At 44.4% G+C, this 22,535-nt stretch overlaps 2 protein-coding genes and 1 non-coding gene across 5 annotated transcripts in view; 1 reads left to right on the plus strand and 2 right to left on the minus strand.

The window, feature by feature from the left end:
- Nucleotides 1–11: 11 nt before the first annotated feature.
- On the minus strand, nt 12–13,592 carry cfap99 (cilia and flagella associated protein 99). The gene is made up of 16 exons (XM_014210765.3): nt 13,340–13,592; nt 13,005–13,130; nt 7,735–7,879; nt 7,441–7,535; nt 6,631–6,743; nt 6,310–6,487; nt 2,789–2,869; nt 2,631–2,699; nt 2,425–2,511; nt 2,234–2,322; nt 1,834–2,038; nt 1,543–1,684; nt 1,200–1,351; nt 871–1,076; nt 588–777; nt 12–347 (listed from the first exon to the last, which is right to left on the minus strand). The coding sequence occupies exons 2-16, from the start codon at nt 13,116–13,118 to the stop codon at nt 225–227; spliced, it is 1,989 nt and encodes a 662-aa protein (XP_014066240.2). The 5' UTR covers nt 13,119–13,130; nt 13,340–13,592; the 3' UTR covers nt 12–224.
- On the minus strand, nt 3,366–3,420 carry LOC123724158 (U7 small nuclear RNA). Its single transcript, XR_006756838.1, has one exon. It is a non-coding gene; the product is annotated as a U7 small nuclear RNA (small nuclear RNA).
- A 789-nt stretch (nt 13,593–14,381) lies between the features above and the next one.
- zfyve28 (zinc finger, FYVE domain containing 28) overlaps nt 14,382–22,535 on the plus strand; it is a 62,184-nt gene continuing 54,030 nt past the window's right edge. Inside the window, exon 1 of one of the 3 annotated variants that reach the window (XM_045723503.2) lies at nt 14,382–14,739. In XM_045723503.2, the coding sequence (XP_045579459.1) occupies nt 14,704–14,739 (36 nt within the window). In that variant the 5' untranslated portion in view covers nt 14,382–14,703. The remainder of the gene's footprint in view (nt 14,740–22,535) is intronic. The other 2 variants (XM_014210762.3, XM_045723504.2) reach the window with 2 other exon arrangements.

Consider the following 22,535-nt stretch of genomic DNA (forward strand, 5'->3'; position numbering starts at 1 on the left):
TACTTCAAAGATTTGGGTTCACTTTGAATTATACAGTGGCATAAGAGCACAACAAAATCTTTTTTTTTTCAACTTTACATGCTGACATCCTCTTGATAAGAGTAGCAGTAGTAGCCTTAACAAAGTAAATACAAAATGCATGTTGTACTTGTTATATGAAATTAGGGCTTCTCAAAGACTTGGAGCAAACATGCAATATGGTCCTTATGCTAGGAGAATGACATTCAGAGGTTGATGTCTAGGCCTTGAGTATTTTTCTTCTGGGCGAGAGTGTTAGGAGCTTCCTGCTGGACCTGACGCTCCAATCTTTGCTCCAAATCTGCCCAGTGTTGTTCCTCCAGTTTTTGCTGCACACACACACACACACACACACACACACACACACACACACACACACACACACACACACACACACACACACACACACACACACACACACACACACACACACACACACACACACACACACACACACACACACACACACACACACACGATTGGGATGAGAGCGTGATAAGCTGGTTATTGAACATCTTCTAGCAAATCCAAACACAGATTGGAATATTTATATTTTTGTTTATGCTTACCTTCCTGTGATTCCAGCTCTTGAGGGCATGAGTGGCAGATTGCTCACTAATCTTGGCTTTGGTTTTCTCGCGCTGCTTCAGCCTCTGGCGCTCCTGCTGCCTCTCCTCCAGCCTTCTCTGCAAAGCCACCACCCTCTCATCCTCAGCTACTCCCTGCTGCAGCTCCCGCCTTGCTCTCTTCTCCTCCTGCCTGCCTCACACCATATGCACATTAGGATACTGTACATCTCAGACATGCCTTCTGTGTGCAAGCCAGGCATGCGAGTGTCTTAGTTGCTCTGACCTGCGTGCAGCAGCCTGTCCCAGGGCTGTCCTGTGGAGGGCGATAGTGTCCAGCTGCTCCAGCAGAAGCTGCTCCCTGCTCTTCTTGTCCTCCAGAATGTGCCCCCTCCTGTCCTGATGCTCTCTCTGCTCTGCATCCCTCAGCATGGCCAGACGCTCCCGCAGCTCAGTCAGGGACATCTCCCCAAGCAGGTCATGTCCTGCTGTCTTTGACAGGGAGAGGTCAGAATACAGTATATTGTTCATCATAAAAGTCAACCTTCTCCTGACAGAACCCAGCAAAATGCCTTTATACTCTATTATGTTGGCAAGATCCATTCCCCTGCTCACCTCTGTTTCATCCACAAACTTGTGCCTGATGAGGGGGACAGACTCAATGGCCCGGATCTGACGGATAATCTCAAACTTCCTGCTCAGCTCTGCCTGTGCTTCCTCCAGGGCCTGACGAAGGAGTTCCCCACTCTGCTCCGACACTTCCTTTACTGGAATGCAAACGTACACAAAAGCACACAGAAATGAGACCCCAATTCGCCAAGCACTGTCTGCTGCACCACAACACCAAAGCAGGTGTAATTGAGAAAGGGTACATTTCTCATCCCAAGTTAAATAAAGGTAAAATAAAATAAATAAAAATGTGGGAACAGGGGGTGATGTAATGCTATAGTTTAGTCACCTATTTGCTGTTTGAACTCCTGCAACTTCACTTTAGCTGCTTTTGAGTTTTTGTGTCCATCTGCCACCTGTTGTACCAGGTCTCTCATCTCTTTCTCCTCCTGCAACCGCTTGTTTGCGTATCTTTGCATCAGCTTGGCAGTCTGCAAACAATCATAAACAGGACAGGCTCCATCAAAGATACACAGACAGGAACACTTAATATAGCCAATTACCCTTTCTCAACGATTCAATGATTCCAAAACTGGATAACACTATGAACACATTAATAATTAATTCTAATAACACACACCTCTTCCTTCTTTAGCAGTGCAGTCTTCTGGTTGCGCTCCATGATGCGGGTGCGGGCGAGAGCAGCCTCCTCGTAGCTGATGCGACCCTCCAGACGGCGACGCTCCACCTGGGCCAGCTGTTCCTGGAGATCACGCTCCCGCATCTCCTTCTGCCACTGCAGGAACGAGGAGGGCTCGCCCGCCCCCTCCACAAGTTGCTCCATCCTGTGTTACCGTAACACACCCAGCACACATGATTAAACCTCTCCACTCTAGCTGCCGTCATTAGTGTCCCACTAGCGCAGATAGTTTTCTATGTCAAATATGTCAACTATACAGTCGGCATAGTGATTAATTCCTGAAGTATAGTGGCACAACTGATATAGGAGGCACAGATGCAGGGATTATATTGTGTCGTACCTGCGTAATTCCTCCTCCACCTGACGGTTATACAGAGCCCCCTCCCGCAGGATGGCCGTGGTGTTGAGCCTGATGGGCAGGTTGTTAGGCTGGTGGAAATATACAAATACACATGGGTATACACACACACGCACATAGACAAGTGTGTCTGTCAGTTACTGTATATGCTTTCTGTATCATGTGAGAGCTACCTTATGGGTGGCTGGGGTTCCAGAGGTGTGGAGTGAATCAAACTTGAGCTGGGCGTCATGGCTTCGTACAATCTGGGACATGACTCTCTGTAAATCAGACAGTACAGTCTGATTTATGGATGGAAACAGGATACCCATATAGAAGAAAAAAAACCTTGAAGCAAGAAAATGTATTTTAAAATCTCTTACGTGGAAAATACACCTACCTTGGTGCGCTCAGACTTTTGTGGGTTTGCACACTTGAACTGTTGAGTGTTGGCCTTATACAGAACTTGCTGTGGGTGGAAAAGAAAACCGGGGTTTATTGCATGTATGAGTGCAGGAGAAAACTAGGTGTCAAAATAAGATACCAGACACAACATACCTCTGCCTTCTGACGGTTCCTCTGTTTGACCTCCTCCATGACCTGCTTCTCTTTTGGAACTCTGTAGGTGCTGGTTGGTACCTATGAAACAAAAAGCAACTGTCACTATGAAGGTTATAAAAATATAATAGCCTATCTACCTATATTGTGTCAATAAGGTTCTGACTTTGGACCTGAGAGTTCAATGTTTCCAAATAAAAAAAGCACTATTGTACAGCACACAAAAAAATACTGTAGTATACTATGGCATAAATACTATAGTTTTCACTGTAGTGTTTTGCAGGCTTTACTGTAGTATTCACTGTAGTGTTTTTGTGGTAGAGTGAATACTGTAGTATTTACTGTAGAATACTATAGTATTTACAGTTAACTATAGTATAAATACTGCAGTAAAAGAAAACTGTAGTGTACACTATAGTAATTAATGTAGACTTTTTGCAGATTGTAGTATACTGTAGTTTTTACTGTAGCGTTTTTGCAGACTTTAATAGACTGTAGTATTTACTGTAGTGTTTTTGCAGACATTACTGTAGTATTTACCATAGGGGTTTTGTTTTAATATCTTTAATATAGAAGTGGGGGCTTTTTCCTTGAGGAAACCTACTGGAGAAATACTAAAAGAGCAAATTTTCCAGAATCTGTAGGTAGGACTGGGATCTGAACAGATAGTTCAGCTCTTCTGGGGCAGCAGGTAGCCTAGTGGGTGGGCGTTGGGCCAGTAACTGAAAGGTTGCTCGATCGAATCCCTGAGCTGACACATTAAAAATCTGTCGTTCTGCCCCTGAACAAGGCAGTTAACCCACCGTTCCTAGGTCGTCATTGTAAATAAGAATTTGTTCTTAACTGACTTGCCTAGTTAAATAAATGTAAAATAAATTGTATTTTCTGTATTGAACACAATATATGGTCTATACTTGGCATGTAGGTTTCTCGCTTATGGGTGGCACAAATTGGGATATGGGGGAGGGGAATGGGCAGGGTATATGCACATTAAATACTGTAGTATTTACTACAGTACACCTGTTCTGCCAGTCACATTCTGTTAAAGGTCCCCAAAGCACACACATCCCTGGGTCGCTCAACTTTTCAGTTCGCTGCAGCTAGTGACCGGAACGAGCTGAAACAAACACTCAAACTGGACAGTTTTATCTCAATCTCATCATTCAAAGACTCAATCATGGACACTCTTACTGACAGTTGTGGCTGCTTTGCGTGATGTATTGTTGTCTCTACCTTCTTGACCCTTGTGCTGTTGTCTGTGCCAGGGGTGGAAATCCCGGGGGGGACGGGGGGGACACGACCCCCCCATCCTTGGAAAAATATGATTTCCCCCCCCCCAATATATCACTGAAACATAACTATGTAATTTAAATAATATTAATAATACGCAATGAAAGCAATTGTGCTGATTATAGACACTTAATAGCGCGTTTTTAAGTTTCAAAAGATTGTGACCCCCCCACCCTTTGCCTCACAATGTTTTGATCCACTGCCAGTTCCTTCGTTGGCAAGGTAACAGAGGGGTCGTATCTACTGTCTGAAAGGCACTCAATGAACGTAACTGAAGTGAGGTTAATCCAGTCAATCGCACACACATACTAGCTGAATATGCAGAGCTAGCGCACAAATATTAACTATTAAGCTAGCTAGTACCTATTCCATTTATGTGGCCTCGTCAAAGATGGAATCTTTGCTATCGTCAATTTATTCCAAGATCAGCATGCAGATGATGTAAGTTAGTGCTTCAAAGTCCCTGCGATAAGGTTAGCGATAAACTGAAGTCCAAACTGAACAGAACTACACTCTCTTCTACCATTGTCTTAAATATATTTAATGGTCTCGTTGCAAAAGCTAAATTGTCGCAAGGGAACTTTAAAAAAAATAAAATTTAATTTCACCTTTATTTAACCCGGGTAGCAAAGATTATAGCAAACACCACTGAAACGGAATTGGTGCTCGCTAGCTTTGCAAATTCAGCTATTGTTGGAAGCCAGCCAATATGAAACAAACTATTAAAATTACAAAAGGTTGCAGCATATGTTGTGTAAATGGTGAACTCATACAGCTGTCAACTCTTGTCATTTTAATCCGTTTCACATTTGCTAGCTACCTTTTAGATCGAAGCCCAAATAGAATGATAAAAGATAAGATGATAGAAGCCCATCTTCTACTGTAAATAACCTACACACTGTGTGTGTGTGTGTAGCCAGCCAGATAGAAAAATGGCAGAAAAATAAAAGACGGACATCAGAGTATTTTTCAGTACACCAAAACGCAAAGTAAGAACCCTAGTAGCCTAATATCTCAAAGACTAGTTGATAAAATGTTCATAAGAAAGAAATGAAATTCTAATGGAAATGTTTCACAATGATGTCATTAGGCAGAGCAGGCAACAGATGGCACACAGACAGCAGAGTTGGGGACAGATATGCAGGGACAGACTGGCAGAGACAGGGAGTCTCAGGTAAGTTTGTTGAGTCTTTGTTTGGCAACATTATGAAAGGTTCTCAATTTTTTTGACTTGTAAAATAGGAACATAATTGGAAAATGCCATGGATACCCCCACTCTCAACTTAAACTGGTGACTGAACTAAGATTTGTTAAAGGCAATGGTATTGCTGTTGTGATTAGTTGTGTAGTTTTGGGTACCGGTAGTTAGGAGGACGGCAAACACCTTATTTCTTTGGTTCCTCAATATACATTTACCATATTACAATGTAGGCTATGTGTTACAGCACTACTTTTGGTGTCCCCCTCAGGAATTGCTCTTGAGAAAATGTAATGTAATTGTCCCCTCCAAAGTTGATATCAGATTTTCGCCCCTGGTCTGTGCCAAAAAATGTTTCTACCATGTTTTGTGCTGCTACCATGTTGTGCTGCTGCCATGTTGTTTCTACCATGCTGTGTTGTCATGTGTTGCTGCCATGCTATGTTGTTGTCTTAGGTCTCTCTTTATGTAGTGTTGTGTTGTCTCTCTTGCCGTGATGTGTGTTTTGTCCTATATTTTAATACATTTTTAATCCTAGCCCCCCATCCCCACAGGAGGCCTTTTGCCTTTTGGTAGGCCGTCATTGTAAATAAAAATGTGTTCTTAACTGACTTGCCTAGTTAAATAAAGGTTAAATAAAAATATAAATAAATAGTTAAATAAAGTGTAGTGCTTTTGCAGACTGCAGTGTTTCTGTGGACATTACTGTAGTATTTACTACAGTTTATTTTTCTGGATAATACTGTAGTATTTACTATAGTGTTCTACAATATAGTACAGCATTCTATAGTAAGTACTACACATGATCGAGGTATACTAGTGTGTAGTATAGTATTCTACGTTATACATACATTTATAGTAAACATTTTACATTTTAGTCATTTAGCAGACGCTCTTATCCAGAGCGACTTACAGTAGTGAATGCATACATTTCATACATTTTTTTTTCTCTGTAAATACTGTAGTATTCTATAGTAAACTGTGGTATTTTTTCATGTGGGAGCCTATTGTAAAACTGAAACTTGAAACTGACCAGCTGGTGTTTCTCCTGCAGGGGGATGGGCTCAGGTGCAGGGAGAGGGCGAGCTTTGGGTTTGGTTAGTGAAAATTCGTGGGGCTCAGTGTTTTTCTTGGTGGCTTTTTTAAATTGACTCCCTCTAGACATTCTGGATGCAAGCTGAGCCATCAGAATCTCAATCTCAGGGCGCCACCTAGTGGGTGAAAACTGTAACTATTAGAAAAAGCAAAGAGCAAGACAGCAACAACACATCATAGAGACAACAACAAAACAATGCAGAATAAGTGGTGATTCAATGTATTTAGGTATAACATAAATGTCTTTACAGTGCCGTACCTTAGCAGCGGGGCAATCCAGTTCCTCTCTACATAGGCAGCATCATAGATCTGACTCCACTCCCCCTGGATCCAGGTACTGAGGTTTGTGATGTTGAAGAAGAAACTCAGGAACTGCCAAACCATGATTTATACTGTCATTCACAGTCCAAGTACGGTTTCATTACATTAAAGGTCCAATGCAGCCGTTTTTATCTCAATATCAAATCATTTCTGAGTAACAATTAAGTACCTTACTGTATTGTTTTAAATTAAAATGGTCAAAAAGAAACAAAAATAGCTTCTCAGCAATTTCTCAAGCCCAAATTTTGCTAGGCTTGTCAGGGAGTGGTGTGAGTAGGGTTGGGGAAATGGAAAACTAGCTGTTAATGGCAGAGAGGTTTGGAACTCTTTCTTATTGTTCTATTAGCTAATTTACTGCCTGGTGATGTCACCACGCAGGCCACAACTTTATCCCACCAAAACAGACTGATATTTCTGGCAGTGTTTTCAAACAGCTCTTACACTAAAAGGGTATTATCATAATTTTCACAATATTATTCCAACCTTATAGTGTGGAAATATATATAAAAATCACGTTTTTGACTGCACTGGGCCTTTAATAGGCTGACATTTTTTGACACTCAAACTTCATGACCCAAAAACTACCACACAGATAACCCCCTCTATATGAGGGTGAGTGACTGGATTGGCAGAGAAAGTTGTTTCTTTCATGAGCCATAACATTAAACCAAACTGTGAAATAATTGCATTGTTGTTGCATCCTAACTTCCTAAGTGCCATTAGATCACAGAAAATGTACGTTTCTCACTTTGTGCATTTTTTTTATGTCCAAAGAGTTGACAATCTTGCTGAAGCACTCCAGTCCAAGGTCATCAATGAGGAACATGCTGAAGTAACATATTACTGTGGAACACAAATATAGCAAACATAGAAGAGACAAATGGCCAGATCATGCTTTTGAAAGCAATGCCCCCCGCCCATTCCTCCAGCATTACAATTGAATCCCTATTCATTCATAAATTTAAAACAACAAAATCAACATTATGTAGAATTCTGAAGTTATTCAAAATAATATATGCTTGAAATGATGTGATGAACTTACTGGCTAACTGGTTACGATCAGCCTTCAGTAAGTATTTCCCACTCTGAGCATAAAAGACGTTGATGACAACATCCAATAACTTTTTTTGCTCAATGCATCCTGAAATGATATCCAGTATAAACTTCTTATCCAAGGCATCCAGGTTCTGGTGGTAAGAAAGACAAACTGTTATCTGAAATGTTTGTAATACCAAAGTGGTAGTACGGTATGGATATACAGTATATGGCTCTGGTCTGACCATTAATTGGATCAATGATCTCCTTTCCCTATCTTTAAAATCATGCTTTTGTTTCACCTGTCTTTGTGATTGTCTCCACCCCCCTCCAGGTGTCGTCCATCTTCCCCATTATCCCCTGTGTATTTATACCTGTGGTCTCTGTTTGTCTGTTGCCAGTTTGTTTTGTTTTGTCAAGCCTACCAGCGGTTTTCCCTCTGGTCATGTCTCGTGATTGTTCCTGTTCTCTAGTTTTCCCGGTTTTACCTTTTCTGCCTGCCCTGAGCCTGCCTGCTGTCCTGTACCTTTGCCCCACCTATCTGGATTATTAACCCCTGCCTTTCCTTGACCTGTCTTTTGCCTGCCCCTGTTGGATTATTAAACTGTTGTTAGTTTGACGTTGTCTGCATCTGGGTCTTACCTTGAAACGTGATAGTACGAACTGGCCATGACTGACCCAGCAGACCCGGGCCAGCTATGCAACGCCATCTCCTCCCAAGGAGCCACCATCGTTAGGCACAAGGAATTACTTTGTGGCCTTATGGAGGGGTCCAAACGTTGGCTGAACAACGCCTGGTCATGGCGGACATTTTTCTGGAGCAATTCCGCGGGTTGTCTGGGAGGCAGCCTACCACGGTCGTAACCACACAGCTGCCAGCAGTGCCATCTCATCGGTCACTCTGCCTTCTCGGGAGCCCCGCTTACCTCCCTTGGAACATTTCAATGGAGAGCCGAGCATCTGTCGGGCGTTTCTAGCTCAGTGTGCCCTCGTCTTCGAGCTTCAGCCCTCCTCCTTCCCCTCGGATTGCTCCAAGATGGCCTACCTCATCACGCTGATGTCCGGGAGGGCTCTCACCTGGGCTACTGATGTATGGGAACAACAGCCGACCGTATGTGTTAGTTTGGAGGGGTTCGTAGGAGAGGTGACGGTTTTTGATGCCCTGTTCTCTGGGAGAGAAGCTCGAGGAAGCTAATCCAGCTTCGGCAGAGCTCCCGCAGTGTGGCAGACAATGCAGTGGATTTCCGCATGTTGGCAGTGGAGAGAGTGCTTGGAACCAGGAAGCGCTGTTCGATATGTTCCTGCACGGCATCTCAGGAGGTCAAGGACGAGCTTGCCGCTCGGGAGTTACCTACGGATCTTGATTCCCTCATCGTGTTGACCATCCGCATCGATGAACAACGGAGGGGGAGGAAATTTGACTTCGCTCGCACGTCCAGGGATTCCACCTGCCCTCCGCGTCATCCCGGAAGTCTCCGACAGTCCCGTTGCTGAGAGAACCTGACGCTTCCTGACCTCCCCCGAGAGTCGCAGAAGATGGCCGAGTCAACTAGGCTGGGCTGTCGCTAGTGGAATGGCAACACAGGATCAACACAAAGAGTTGTCTGTATTGCGGGACTCTTGTGTCCTTTAGAAAGACCAGGCTCACCGGTAGGAGCGAGTACTCTGGTGGGCCATATGGAGAACTTTTCTGCTTCCCTTGCTCGCACCCCTTTTCATGCCATTCTGCTGTGGGGAAACCAGTCTAAATCTCTCCGGGTCCTCAGCCCCTCTCCATTCCCATGGATGTTAGAGCACTAGATGGCCTCTCTATAGGTCGGGTCACTCATACCACTCCCATCAACCTACGGGTGTCAGGGAATCACACCGAAACTATTCAATTTCTGCTCATCAATTCTCCTCAGATTCCCGTGGTTTTGGGATGCTCCGGCCACACAATCTCCTCATCAACTGGTCTATGGGTGCCATCATGGGCTGGGGTCCGTTCTGCTACGCCCATTGTCTGAAGTCAGCGCAACCTGCCCCAGGACGTCTTCCTGGGGGCACGGAAGTTGCCCTGGACCTCTCCGCCATCCCCGCGGAGTACCTTGCTGAACAGGGAGGTGTTCAGCAAGGCCCAGGCCACTTCGCTTCCGCCTCACCGACCCTATGACTGCGGGATTGACCTTGTCCCAGGGGCGGCGTGGTGCTAGGGAGGTCTGTCGGGACCGGAGACCAAGGCTATGGAGACCTACATTGGGGACTCCCTAGCTGCAGGATTTATCCGTTTCCCCTCCCGCCAACGCAGGGTTCTTCTTCGTGGAGAAAAAGGACAAGACCCTGTGCCTTGACTACCGGGGACTAAATGACATTATTGTTAAGAACCGTTACCCGTTACCACTCATTTCCTTGGCTATCGAGCCGCTCCAGGGGGCCACTGTGTTTTCCAAGCTGGATCTATGGAACGCCTACCACCTGGTGTGGATACGAGAGTGAGACGAGTGGAAGACCGCCTTCAACACGGCCAGCTGCCACTACGAGTATCTGGTCATGCCTTTTGGCCTCACCAATGCCCCTGCTGTGTTCCAGGCTCTGGTAAATTATGTTCTCCGTGACATGTTGAACCGGTTCGTCTACATTGATGACATCCTCGTCTTCTCCCGCTCCCCCCCAAGAACACGTGCTCCACGTCCGGCAGGTGCTTCAACGCCTTCTGGAGAATCAACTGTTTGTAAAGGCCGAGAATTGCGAGTTCCATCGCTCCACCATCCCCTTTCTGGGTTACATCATCTCTGCTGGGAGTGTCCAGATGGATCCGGGAAGGTGAGAGTGGTGGTGGATTGGCCTCAGCCTACGTCTAGGGTGCAGCTGCAACGTTTCCTGGGGTTTGCCAACTTTTATCGTCGCTTTAACCGGAGTTACAGCACCTTGGCTTCCCTCCTGTCTGCACTCACCGCGACCAAGGTTCCATTCACGTGGTCCTCTGCCGCTCAACGGGCGTACCGGGACCTCAAACACCCCTTCACCAGTGCTCCTATCTTGGTTCATCCTGACCCTTCCCGACAGTTTGTGGTGGAGGCGAATGCTTCGGATGTCGGAGTGGGGGCTGTCCTGTCCTAACGTTCTGCACTGGACCTTAAGCTGCATCCCTGCGCCTTCTTCTCTCAGCAGCATGGAGAGGAACTACGATGTGGGGAATTGGGAGTTTCTTGCAGTGACGATGGCGTTGGAGGAATGGAGGCACTGGCTGGAAGGGGCAGAACATCCGTCAATGTGTGGACCGACCACAAAAACCTGGAGTATCTCCCCATCGCCAAGCACCTCAACTCCAGGCAAGCGAGATGGGCTGCTTACCCGGTTCAACTTTTCCCTCTATCGGCCGGGGTCCAAGAACGTCAAGCCGGATGCCCTGTCTCGCCACTATAGCCCCACGGTTACCACCCCCGGAGCCCGAGACCATCCTTCCCACCTCGTGCCTGGTGACGGCACTCAGCTGGGGTATAGCGAAACAGGTCCGGGAGGCGCAGCAGTCCCAGTCAAACCCAGATAACCAGATGTTTGTGCCTGACGATGTCCGCTCCGCAGTCCTGGAGTGGGCCCATTCCTCCAGGCTTGCCTGCCACCCGGGCTCCTGTCGCTCCCTGGCCTTTGTGCGACAACGCTTTTGGTGGCCTACTATGGTTCCGGGTGTCGCCGCGTTTGTCTCTGCCTGCACGGTCTGTGCTCAGAACAAGACTCCTAGGCAAGCTCCGGCTGGTCTTATCCAACCACTGCCTGTCCCTCACCGTTCCTGGTCCCACATATCCCTGAATTTTGTCACAGGTCTCCCCTGTCTGAAGGCAACACTGCCATACTCACTGTGGTCGACCGGTTTTCCAAAGCCGCCCACTTCCTTCCTCTCCCCAAACTACCCTCAGCCCAGGAGATGGCCCAGCTCATGGTGCAGCACGTCTTCCGGATCCATGGTCTGCCCGTGGACATGGTCTCCGATTGGGGGCCTCAGTTCTCGTTCTGGAAGGCGTTCCGCACCCTCATTGGGTCGTCGGCCAGCCTGTCCTCTGGGTTTCAGTCCAACGGCCAGTCGGAGCGAGCCAACCAAGACCTTGAGACTACTCTGCGCTGCCTGGTCACCACCCCACCACCTGGAGCCAGCAGCTTGTGTGGGTGGAATACGCCGCAACACCCTTCCCTGCTCTGCCACGGCCTATCGCCATTTGAGTGTTCCCTGGGGTATAAGCCCCAGCTCTTCACCGAGCAGGAAGAAGAGATCAGCATACCTTCTGCCCAGATGTTTGTCCGCTGCTGTTGTCCTACCTGGAGGAGAGCCCGGTCGGCCCTCCTCAAGACCACCTCCAGGTATTGACGACAAGTGGATCACCATCGGACCTCGGCTTCCCGGTATCATCTCGGGCAGATGGTATGGTTATCCACCCAGGATCAGAACCTCCGGGTGGAATCACGCACCCCCCGGCCCATTTTCCATCTCTAAAATGATTAGCCCCTCTGCTGTTCGTCTTCTGTTGCCCTGTACCCTTTGCATACACCCAACCTTTCATGTGTCCAGAGTTAAACCCATGTCTCACAGCCCTTTGTCTCCTGTTTCCAGGCCCACCCCTCTCCCTTGTCTCATCGACGGCCAACTGGCATACACAGTGAGGCGTCTCCAGAAGGTTCGACCTCGGGGCAGGGATTTCCAGTACCTGGTTGACTGGTAGAGTTATGGCCCGGAGGAGAGGTGCTGGGCCCCCGCCAGGTACATCCTGGAACCAGGCCTCATCGCAGATTTCCAACGCCGACTTCCGGGTCAACCAGGTATGCCCCCAGGTAGGAGAGGGGGGGTTACTGTCACACCCTGATCTGTTTCACCTGTCTTTGGTATTGTCTCCACCCCCCTCCAGGTGTCGCCCATCTTCCCCCTTAACCCCTGTGTATTTATACCTGTGTTCTGTCTGTTGCCAGTTCGTTTTGTTTCGTCAAGCCTACCAGCGGTTTTCTCTCTGTTCCTGTGTCATGATTGTTCCTGTTTGACCTTTTCTGCCTGCCGTCCTGTACCTTAGCCCCACGTAACTGGATTACTGACTCCTGCCTGCCGTCCAGTACCTTTGCCCCACCTATCTGGATTATTGTCCTTGACCTGACTTTTGCCTGTCCCTGTTGGCTTATTAAACTGTTAACTTGACATTGTCTGCATCTGGGTCTTACCTTGAAACGTGATAACTTTATGCCTTATAATAGGGCATGAAATTAATTAATCCATCACATCCATACATACACACTACTCCATTTAGGTACAGTTACCTCGATGGCCTTTGAAGCATCCTCTGTAAATTCCTCCACACACTGTTTCTCTGCATTGAACTTGTCCAGGAGCAGAGTGGCTTCCTTGATAAGTGTTGCATAGCCTTGTGCCATCTTCTGCTACACCTGACCATAAGCAAAGTAGGGACAGAGTGACATTGGGGAAATTAAAATCGTCTCAATGAATGTGGTGGGTAGCTGGATTGAGGTAGCTACCTGACCACAATGACAGACGACAGACACATAGATGATAATCTACTGGTTATTAATAAACGTATCAGTGATGATGGAGGCATTTTCTGACACGCAAAATGTGTCCGTGCTTGGACCCTTACCATGGATGTTGCAAAGCTATGTTGAAAGAACTCAACGCATTCCTTGCAGGACTAAAATGTTGCCGAATAGTTGTTGCCGAATAGTAATCAGTTCCGATGTTTGGTCGTTGCCAAGTAACACAAAACAGCGGTCAACATGATTATTTTCACATTGTGACAAACATCATTATGACATCAATTAAAGGTTCATTTTTGTGATGTGTTCCAACTACTTAATAAAAATAATGTACCAAGATTTTAGAAAAAATATATATTTTCGCTTGACAGAATCAACAATGATGACGTACACCATAGTGACGTAGTGCAAGCCAAAATGCCGCGTTCACGGCAAGTCGGCCCCTCCAAGTAAAAAGTTGCTTCGTTTCTTTGGTAGATTGGTTGATTCTGATAGCTTCCAAGTAACTTGGACATCTATGTGGGGTTATCACTGCCAGTTCGAAACTACAATGCTTAAATAGAAATGTGAAAATAAATGCATTTATATTTTCATATCAGTGCCCATTATTCATGCCACAATAAAATTGCTATGTTAAAATGAATCGAACATGGCTAATTGGAAATGGAAATTCTAAATGTAAATGGTTAACAGAAAATGGTATTTACAATGTCAAGTCTAAAATATATGTACAGAGAGCCCGACATGGTTAGAATGTACTACTACATGGGGGTGTGGCGTTACTCTCCTGGTTCGTGCTTCCAAGAAGCAATTTGCATACACTTTGTAAATGTAAATACAAAAAATAAAAAGCATAATTACATTTACGATTTTCTGTTTACCATTTGTCTTTTTCTGTTTACCATTTTCAATTAACCATTTCTAGTTTCATTTTAATTTAGCAATTGAATTGTGGCATTAATCATGCACACTGATTAATAAAACGCATTTATAATTTTTACAATCCTATTTATTATGTAACCATTGCATTTTCGAACAGGCACTGATCTCCCTCCATAGACCACATCTTTCTACAATGAGTTTCGGAGTCGGACATTTCTGAGTTCCCAGTGGTCGTGAACGCAACATTTCCCTGGGAAGGTGGGTGGCGATGTTGTCAACGTGACTGTCATCAAGCAGAGGGAGAGAACAGCTATGGAAGCCATCCGTGGATGAGTGCTTTATCCCGTTGGACTTGAAAAGTGGCAGTGAGGCACTAGCCAACCGTAGATTTTGTAGACATAGAAACACAACGTAAATGTTCAGGAAATTAGTTAGACACTTGAACTCTTTAAATTACAATTTCGGATATCATATTGGATTCAACATTTCCCACGTAGCTAGCTTGCAAGTCTCAGTAGTCTGTCTCGCACAGGTAGAATAACGTTAACGGTCGGTGACAAAGGAGGGGTAAGGTGGCGAGGTAACGATGAATCGGTTTCGAAAGTGGCTCTACAAGCCTAAGGTAAGTTAGTGATTTTATTCTCCTGCTACTGCCAGTAATCGATGTTATTAGCATATATATTGTAGAAAATAGCTAGCTATAGCTTGCTTTTTTTCCCACAGTACAATAATGATGTTGATGCAATGCATGTTTCTTGTCTTTGGCTAGCTGTATGTAGCTAGCTATCCCACATGCTAGTGCTGTCTCTGCTAGTGTTATCTTATCGTCTATGAAGTTGTTTCTTTCAGTCTGGCATTTAGATAACTGAAGCTGTGCATTACGAATGGCTGCTTCTCAAAGCAAATTGTCATCAACTGCATTGTCGAGATTGCTCAATACAGAAATAATAACTTTCATTGCAATCTCGAACTGTACCCTACAGCTTTTGTTAACTAACTAGATATAACAAACGGTCATATGACTCGGACTAAGAATTAATTTCATTGTTGTTGTAGTTTAAAAAAAAAAAATCTGATACAGTAGCAATTCAGCCGCCTGAGAGAATGCATCTGACAAAATAAATAAATCAGGCTAGATACCAATTCTTGATATAGGGTAAATCTATTTGCATTCAATCACTTTTTGACAGCACCCCCTTTGAGTTCAATGAAACATTCCATGCACGTTTGCTTAGAAAGTGACATTTTGGACCTGAATGCCAAAACATTCAAGAGATAAAGATGTTCAAAGTTGACCTATTTTGCATACCCCACCATACCTAGTCTGATTAATTAGGCTGTAATGCACAATTTTGAAACGAAGCACTGCAAAAACTTGAAAAGTTTCCTCACAAGCCATAATGTTGAATAAAGTTACATAGAGTAAGTTTATATCGGTTGTCTGTGTGGTTGGTCCTTCAGTGGATCGACATTTGAGACAGAATATCCACAGGAATGTATTGTTTACCTGACTTTTTAGAGAGCCTGTAAGTATAAGGTTTGGCTTGCCACCTAGGTAAATGTAGTTTTATATTGGGTATTCAGTTCTTTCATCAATAGCTATTGAACTAAGCATGCCATGCCAGTGGAAATGGTATAATCTGAATCAGCGGAGGATGGAGAACAATCCACACCTTTATTTATTTTATTGTCATTTTTAAAATATTTAATTTGAATAAAAACAATTATTCAAATCACACAAAAAAGGTGGCGATTTATACTCCATCCTCTGATTCAGAATATACTATACTATGTTCATTATCATGGCATGATTGGTTCAATAGTTATTGACAAGAGCACTAACTCTACTTTGGTGCCAAACCTACCAGCTCTCTAAAAAGGCTGGTAAACAATACTTTCCTGTGGCTATTTTGTCTCAAAAGGACAAACACTACAGGTAGAGTAAGTTTAAAACCTGTTGTGGATAGGGGGCAGTATTTTCACGGCCGGATAATCTGGTTACTACTCTTGCCCAGAAACTAGAATATGCATATTATTGGTAGATTTGGATAGAAAACACTCCGAAGTTTCTAAAACTGTTTGAATGGTGTCTGTGAGTATAACAGAACTCATATGGCAGGCAAAAACCTGAAAAAATTCCAAGCAGGAAGTAGCCTGTCTGAGAATTTGTAGTTCTTCTTTTGATTCTCTATCGAAACTCCAGTATCTGTGGGGTTACGTAGCACTTTCTAAGGCTTCCATTGGCTCTCTAAAGCCTTCAGAAAGTGGATTGAGGCGTCTCTGGGCAGAGTATAGTAGCTCAGTTTCTCAGTGGTCTGCCTGGTGACAAAGAGATTGGATATGCGCGTTCACGCGACCACACATTTTTTTATTTTCCTCTTTGAATGAATACACTATTGTCCGGTTGGAATATTATTGTTATTTTACTAGAAAAATACCATAAAAATAGATTTTAAACAGCGTTTGACATGCTTCTAAGTACGGTAATGGAACATTTAGAATTTTTTTGTCTCGAAATGCGCTCGCGCGTTACACTTTGGATAGTGACCTGAACGCACGAACAAAACGGAGGTATTTGGACATAACTATGGATTATTTGGAACAAAAACAACATTTCTTGTGGAAGTAGCAGTCCTGGGAGTGCATTCTGACGAAGATCAGCAAAGGTAATACCATTTTTCTAATACTAATTCTGAGTTTAGTGTGCCCCAAAGTTGGCGGGTGTCAAAATAGCTAGCCGTGATGGCTGAGCTATGTACTCAGAATATTGCAAAATGTGCTTTCGCCGAAAAGCTATTTTAAAATCTGACATAGCGATTGCATAAAGGAGTTCTATATCTATAATTCTTAAAATAATTTATGTATTTTGTCAACGTTTATGATGAGTAATTTAGTAAATTCACCGGAAATTTTCGGTGGGAATACATTTTCTGAACATCACACGCCAATGTAAAAAGCTTTTTTTTTATATAAATATGAACTTGATTGAACAAAACATGCATGTATTGTATAACATAATGTCCTAGGAGTGTCATCTGATGAAGATAATCAAAGGCTAGTGCTTCATTTAGCTGCGTTTTGGGTTTTTGTGATATATGCTTGCTTGGAAAATGGCTGTGTGATTATTTTTGGCTATGTACTCTCCTAACATAATCTAATGTTTTGCTTTCGCTGTAAAGCCTTTTTGAAATCGGACAATGTGGTTAGATTAACGAGAGTCTTATCTTTAAAATGGTGTAAAATAGTCATATGTTTGAAAAATTGAAATTGTTGCATTTTTGAGGTTTTTGTATTTCGCGCCACGCACTTCCATTGGATATTGGCGAGGCGTTCCGCTAGCGGAACGTCTGTCCTCAACAGGTTTTAAATGTTTCAGGCTGTATATAGCAATTACTTGTGTATTACAGCCTGATTAATCAGATTACACCATACCATGAGACATCCATGTCTTCATCACTGGAAAAGATAAATGGTTGAGAATGATAATTTTATAATTTAAAAATTATAATTTTACCTTAAACGTCAATTCTAAAAGCGTGTAAATTCGCATATGTTGTAGCTCAGACCTTATTTTAGATCTTAGGTTTTTGTGTTGTGCCCGCCATCAGTTGAGACACAACATGCTCTTGAATACAGGGTGGGTGTCATGTTTTGGCTAATAAATGTAATAAAAGGGGAATAAAATTGACGCTTCAACTTTCAAATGGTACTACAAAGATGGTTGGAGGTCCACACATCAGAGAATGTTAACTTGAATGGGAATAGCTGTTGTTTTTAAATTGTATTGTCAATCCTCCATAGGAAACCTATTGAAATCATAGAAATATAGATAATAGAATAGACATGAAAATTTAGGTTGACATTCGACGGTGGGTAGTACCGGCAGCCATCTTTGTGGTAATAATTAGAAGTTAAAATTTCAATTCAATTTAAATGTCAATGGAGTACCACTATAGCCTAGTGGTTAGAGTGTTGGACTAGTAACCGGAAGTTTGCAAGATCGAATCCCTGAGCTGACAAGGTAAAAATCTGTCGTTCTGCCCCTGAACAAGCCAGTTAACCTGTTAGGGCTAGGGGGCAGTATTGACACGGCCGGATAAAAAACGTACCCGATTTAATCTGGTTACTACTCCTGCCCAGTAACTAGAATATGCATATAATTATTGGCTTTGGATAGAAAACACCCTAAAGTTTCTAAAACTGTTTGAATGGTGTCTGTGAGTATAACAGAACTCAAATGGCAGGCCAAAACCTGAGAAGATTCCATGCAGGAAGTGGCCTGTCTGACAAGTTGTGTTTCATCTTGGCTCTTTTTATTGAAGACTGAGGATCTTTGCTCTAACGTGACACTTCCTACGGCTCCCATAGGCTCTCAGAGCCCGGGAAAAAGCTGAACGATATCGAGGCAGCCTCTGGCTGAAACACATTATCGCTTTTGGCAAGTGGCCGATCAGAGTACTATGGGCTTAGGCGCGTGCACGAGTCGACCCCGTGCTTTATTTTCTTTCGTCTGTTTACCTAAATGCAGATTCCCGGTCGGAATATTATCGCTTTTTTACGAGAAAAATGGCATAAAAATTGATTTTAAACAGCGGTTGACATGCTTCGAAGTACGGTAATGGAATATTTAGAATTTTTTTGTCACGAATTGCGCCATGCTCGTTACCCTTATTTACCCTTTCGGATAGTGTCTTGAACGCACGAACAAAACGCCGCTGTTTGGATATAACTATGGATTATTTTGAACCAAACCAACATTTGTTATTGAAGTAGAAGTCCTGGGAGTGCATTCTGACGAAGACAGCAAAGGTAATAACATTTTTCTTATAGTAAATCTGACTTTGGTGAGTGCTAAACTTGCTGGGTGTCTAAATAGCCCGGCATCACAGGGCTAGCTATCTACTGAGAATATTGCAAAATGTGCTTTCACCGAAAAGCTATTTTAAAATCGGACATATCGAGTGCATAGAGGAGTTCTGTATCTATAATTCTTAAAATAATTGTTATGCTTTTTGTGAACGTTTATCGTGAGTAATTTAGTAAATTCACCGGCAGTGTTCGGTGGGAATGCTAGTCACATGCTAATGTAAAAAGCTGTTTTTTTATATAAATATGAACTTGATTGAACAAAACATGCATGTATTGTATAACATAATGTCCTAGGGTTGTCATCTGATGAAGATCATCAAAGGTTAGTGCTGCATTTAGTTGTGGTTTGGGTTTATGTGACATTATATGCTAGCTTGAAAAACGGGTGTCTGATTATTTCTGGCTGGGTACTCTGCTGACATAATCTAATGTTTTGCTTTCGTTGTAAAGCCTTTATGAAATCGGACAGTGTGGTTAGATTAACGAGAGTCTTGTCTTTAAAATGGTGTAAAATAGTCATATGTTTGAAAAATTTAAGTTTTTGCATTTTTGAGGTTTTTGAATAACGCGCCACGGGATTACACTGGCTGTTACGTAGGTGGGACGATTTCGTCCCACATATCCTAGAGAGGTTAACCCACTGTTCCCCGGTAGGCTCTCATTGTAAATAAGATTTTGTTATTAACTGACTTGCCTAGTTAAATAAAAAAAAAAAAAATTCTAAGAACTACCTCTAACATGCACCGTGCAAGAGGGGCAATCTGGTGAGATGTCTCAGAGAACCAGGGTTACATATCGTAACCCAAAGTTATCTTTCAGTCGACTCGGTTCGACATCTCACTATGGGACACTTGGAAAACGCCCCGATTTTTTTCAATCTGTTGTGGTACATGGTAATGTTCCTGATCCATCATACTCAATCCCTGACAACTGTACGCCTTTGCGATAGCCTCCACTACCCAATGGGAGAGGCGTTGTTTGGACAAAGCCCTACCCCGAGCAGGGTTGATAAAGCAAGCAAACAAACAGTTGGTCACAACTCTGGAATGGCCAGGTCCTGTCCATGTAAACTCAGCAAAAAAAGAAATGCCCCTTTTTCAGGACCCTGTCTTTCAAAGATTATTCATAAAAATCAAAATAACTTCACATATCTTCATTGTAAAGGGTTTAAACACTGTTTCCCATGCATGTTCAATGAACCATGAACAATTGATGAACATGCACCAGTGGAACAGTTGTTAAGACACTAACAGCTTTCAGACGGTAGGCAATTACGGTCACAGTTATGAAAACTTAGGACACTAAAGAGTCCTTTCTACTGACTCAAAAAACACTAAAAGAAAGATGCCCAGGGTCCCTGCTCATCTGCATGAACGTGCCTTAGGCATGCTGCAAGGAGGCATGAGGACTGCAGATGTGGCCAGGGCAATAAATTGCAATGTCCATACTGTGAGACGCCTAAGACAGCGCTACAAGGAGACAGGACGGACAGCTGATTGTCCTCACATTGGCAGACACACTACAGGATTGGTACATCCGAACATCACACCTGCGGGACAGGTACAGGATGGCAACAACAACTGCCCAAGTTACACCAGGAACGTACAATTCCTCCATCAGTGCTCAGACTGTCCGCAATAGGCAGAGAGGCTGGACTGAGGGCTTGTAGGCCTGTTGTAAGGCAGGTCCTCACCAGACATCACCGGCAACATTGTCGCCTATGGGCACAAACCCACCGTCGCTGGACCAGACAGGACTGGCAAAAAGTGGTCTTCACTGACGAGTCGCAGTTTTGTCTCACCAGGGGTGATGGTCGGATATGCGTTTATCGTCGAAGGAATGAGCGTTAGACCGAGGCCTGTACTCTGGAGCGGGATCGATTTGGATGTGGAGGGTCCGTCATGGTCTGGGGCGGTGTGTCACAGCATCATCGGACTGAGCTTGTTGTCATTGCAGGCAATCTCAACGCTGTGTGTTACAGGGAAGACATCCTCCCTCATGTAGTACCCTTCCTGCAGGCTCATCCTGACATGACCCTTCAGCATGACAATGCCACCAGCCATACTGCTCGTTCTGTGCGTGATTTCCTGCAAGACAGGAATGTCGGTGTTCTGCCATGGCCAGCGAAGAGCCCGGATCTCAATCCCATTGAGCACATCTGGGACCTGTTGGATCGGAGGGTGAGTGCTAGGGCCATTCCCCCCAGAAATGTCCGGGAACTTGCAGGTGCCTTGGTGGAAGAGTGGGGTAACATCTAACAGCAAGCAAGAACTGGAAAATCTGGTGTAGTCCATGAGGAGGAGATGCACTGCAGTACTTTTTTTTTTACCCCTTTTTTCTCCCCAATTTCATTGTATCCAATTGGTAGTAGTTACAGTCTTGTCTCATCGCTGCAACTCCCGTACGGACTCAGGAGAGGCAAAGGTCGAGAGTCATGCGTCCTCCGAAACCCAACCTAGCCGCACTGTTTCTTGACACAACGCACATCCAACCCAGAAGCCAGCCGCACCAATGTGTCGGAGGAAACACCATACACCTGGCGACCTGGTCAGCGTGCACAGCGCCCAGCCCGCCACAGGAGTCGCTAGTGCACGATGAGACAAGGATATTCCTGCTGGCCAAACCCTCCCTATCCCGGAAGACGCTGGGCCAATTGTGCGTCGCCCCATGAACCTCCCGGTTGCGGCCGGCTACAACAGAGCCTGGGCTCGAACCCAGAATCTCTGGTGGCACAGCTAGCACTGCGATGCAGTGCCTTAGACCACAGCGCCACCCGGGAGGCCCGCACTGCAGTACTTAATGCAGCTGGTGGCCACACCAGATACTGATTGTTACTTTTGATTTTGACCCCCCATTTATTCAGGGACACATTATTCAATTTCTGTTAGTCACATGTCTGTGGAACTTGTTCAGTTTATGTCTCAGTTGTTGAATCTTGATATGTTCATACAAATATTTACACATGTTAAGTTTGCTGAAAATAAACACAGTTGACATTGAGAGGACATTTACTTTTTTTGCTTGACTACTGTAAGTCATGGGAATGATCTTAGCAATGAACGTGGCTTTAGGACGTATCATAACCTTGGAGTAGTCAGGGGCAAACTGTTTGCATGAAGGATGAACCGAGAGCGCATGAAGGACACTAACGAGCTTGGCTGTAGCCAAGGTGAGCAATGGGGCCGCCTTATAAGACAGTCTTAAGATCCACTGTCTCTAGGGGTTCAAAGTGATCGCCTGTAAGTGCATCCAGAACCAGTCCCAAGTCCCATGATGGGGCAAGTGGCTTAGAGATGGCACACTCCCTTCATAAAATGACAAACCAGGGGTTGAGCCTCAATTGTCGTCTCACCTAGTAGGAAATGGCAGGCTGAGATCGGCGCCAAGTAGATCTTAACGGTGGAAAAGGCCTTGCCCTTTGTCGAGCAATTCCCGTAGGAAGGCAAGAACGGCAGGGATGGAACCCTGAAAAGAGACCAACTCGCGTCTCTCAAACCACCTCTCGAATGCCCACTACTTCAGGTCGGAAAGACCTCTTGTAGAAGGGGC

This window comes from Salmo salar, chromosome 09 (genome assembly GCF_965601325.2).
Source record: "Salmo salar chromosome 09, fSalSal1, whole genome shotgun sequence".
NCBI lineage: Eukaryota > Metazoa > Chordata > Actinopteri > Salmoniformes > Salmonidae > Salmo > Salmo salar.

Coding starts and splice junctions, on each gene's coding strand:
- cfap99 (XM_014210765.3), bottom strand. CDS start 13,118: ATGGCACAAGGCTATGCAACACTTATCAAGGAAGCCACTCTGCTCCTG. Junction 6,744..7,440: donor ACATAAAAAAAATGCACAAA/GTGAGAAACGTA, acceptor ATGGTTTGGCAG/TTCCTGAGTTTCTTCTTCAA. Junction 1,352..1,542: donor GGAGTTCAAACAGCAAATAG/GTGACTAAACTA, acceptor TTTGCATTCCAG/TAAAGGAAGTGTCGGAGCAG.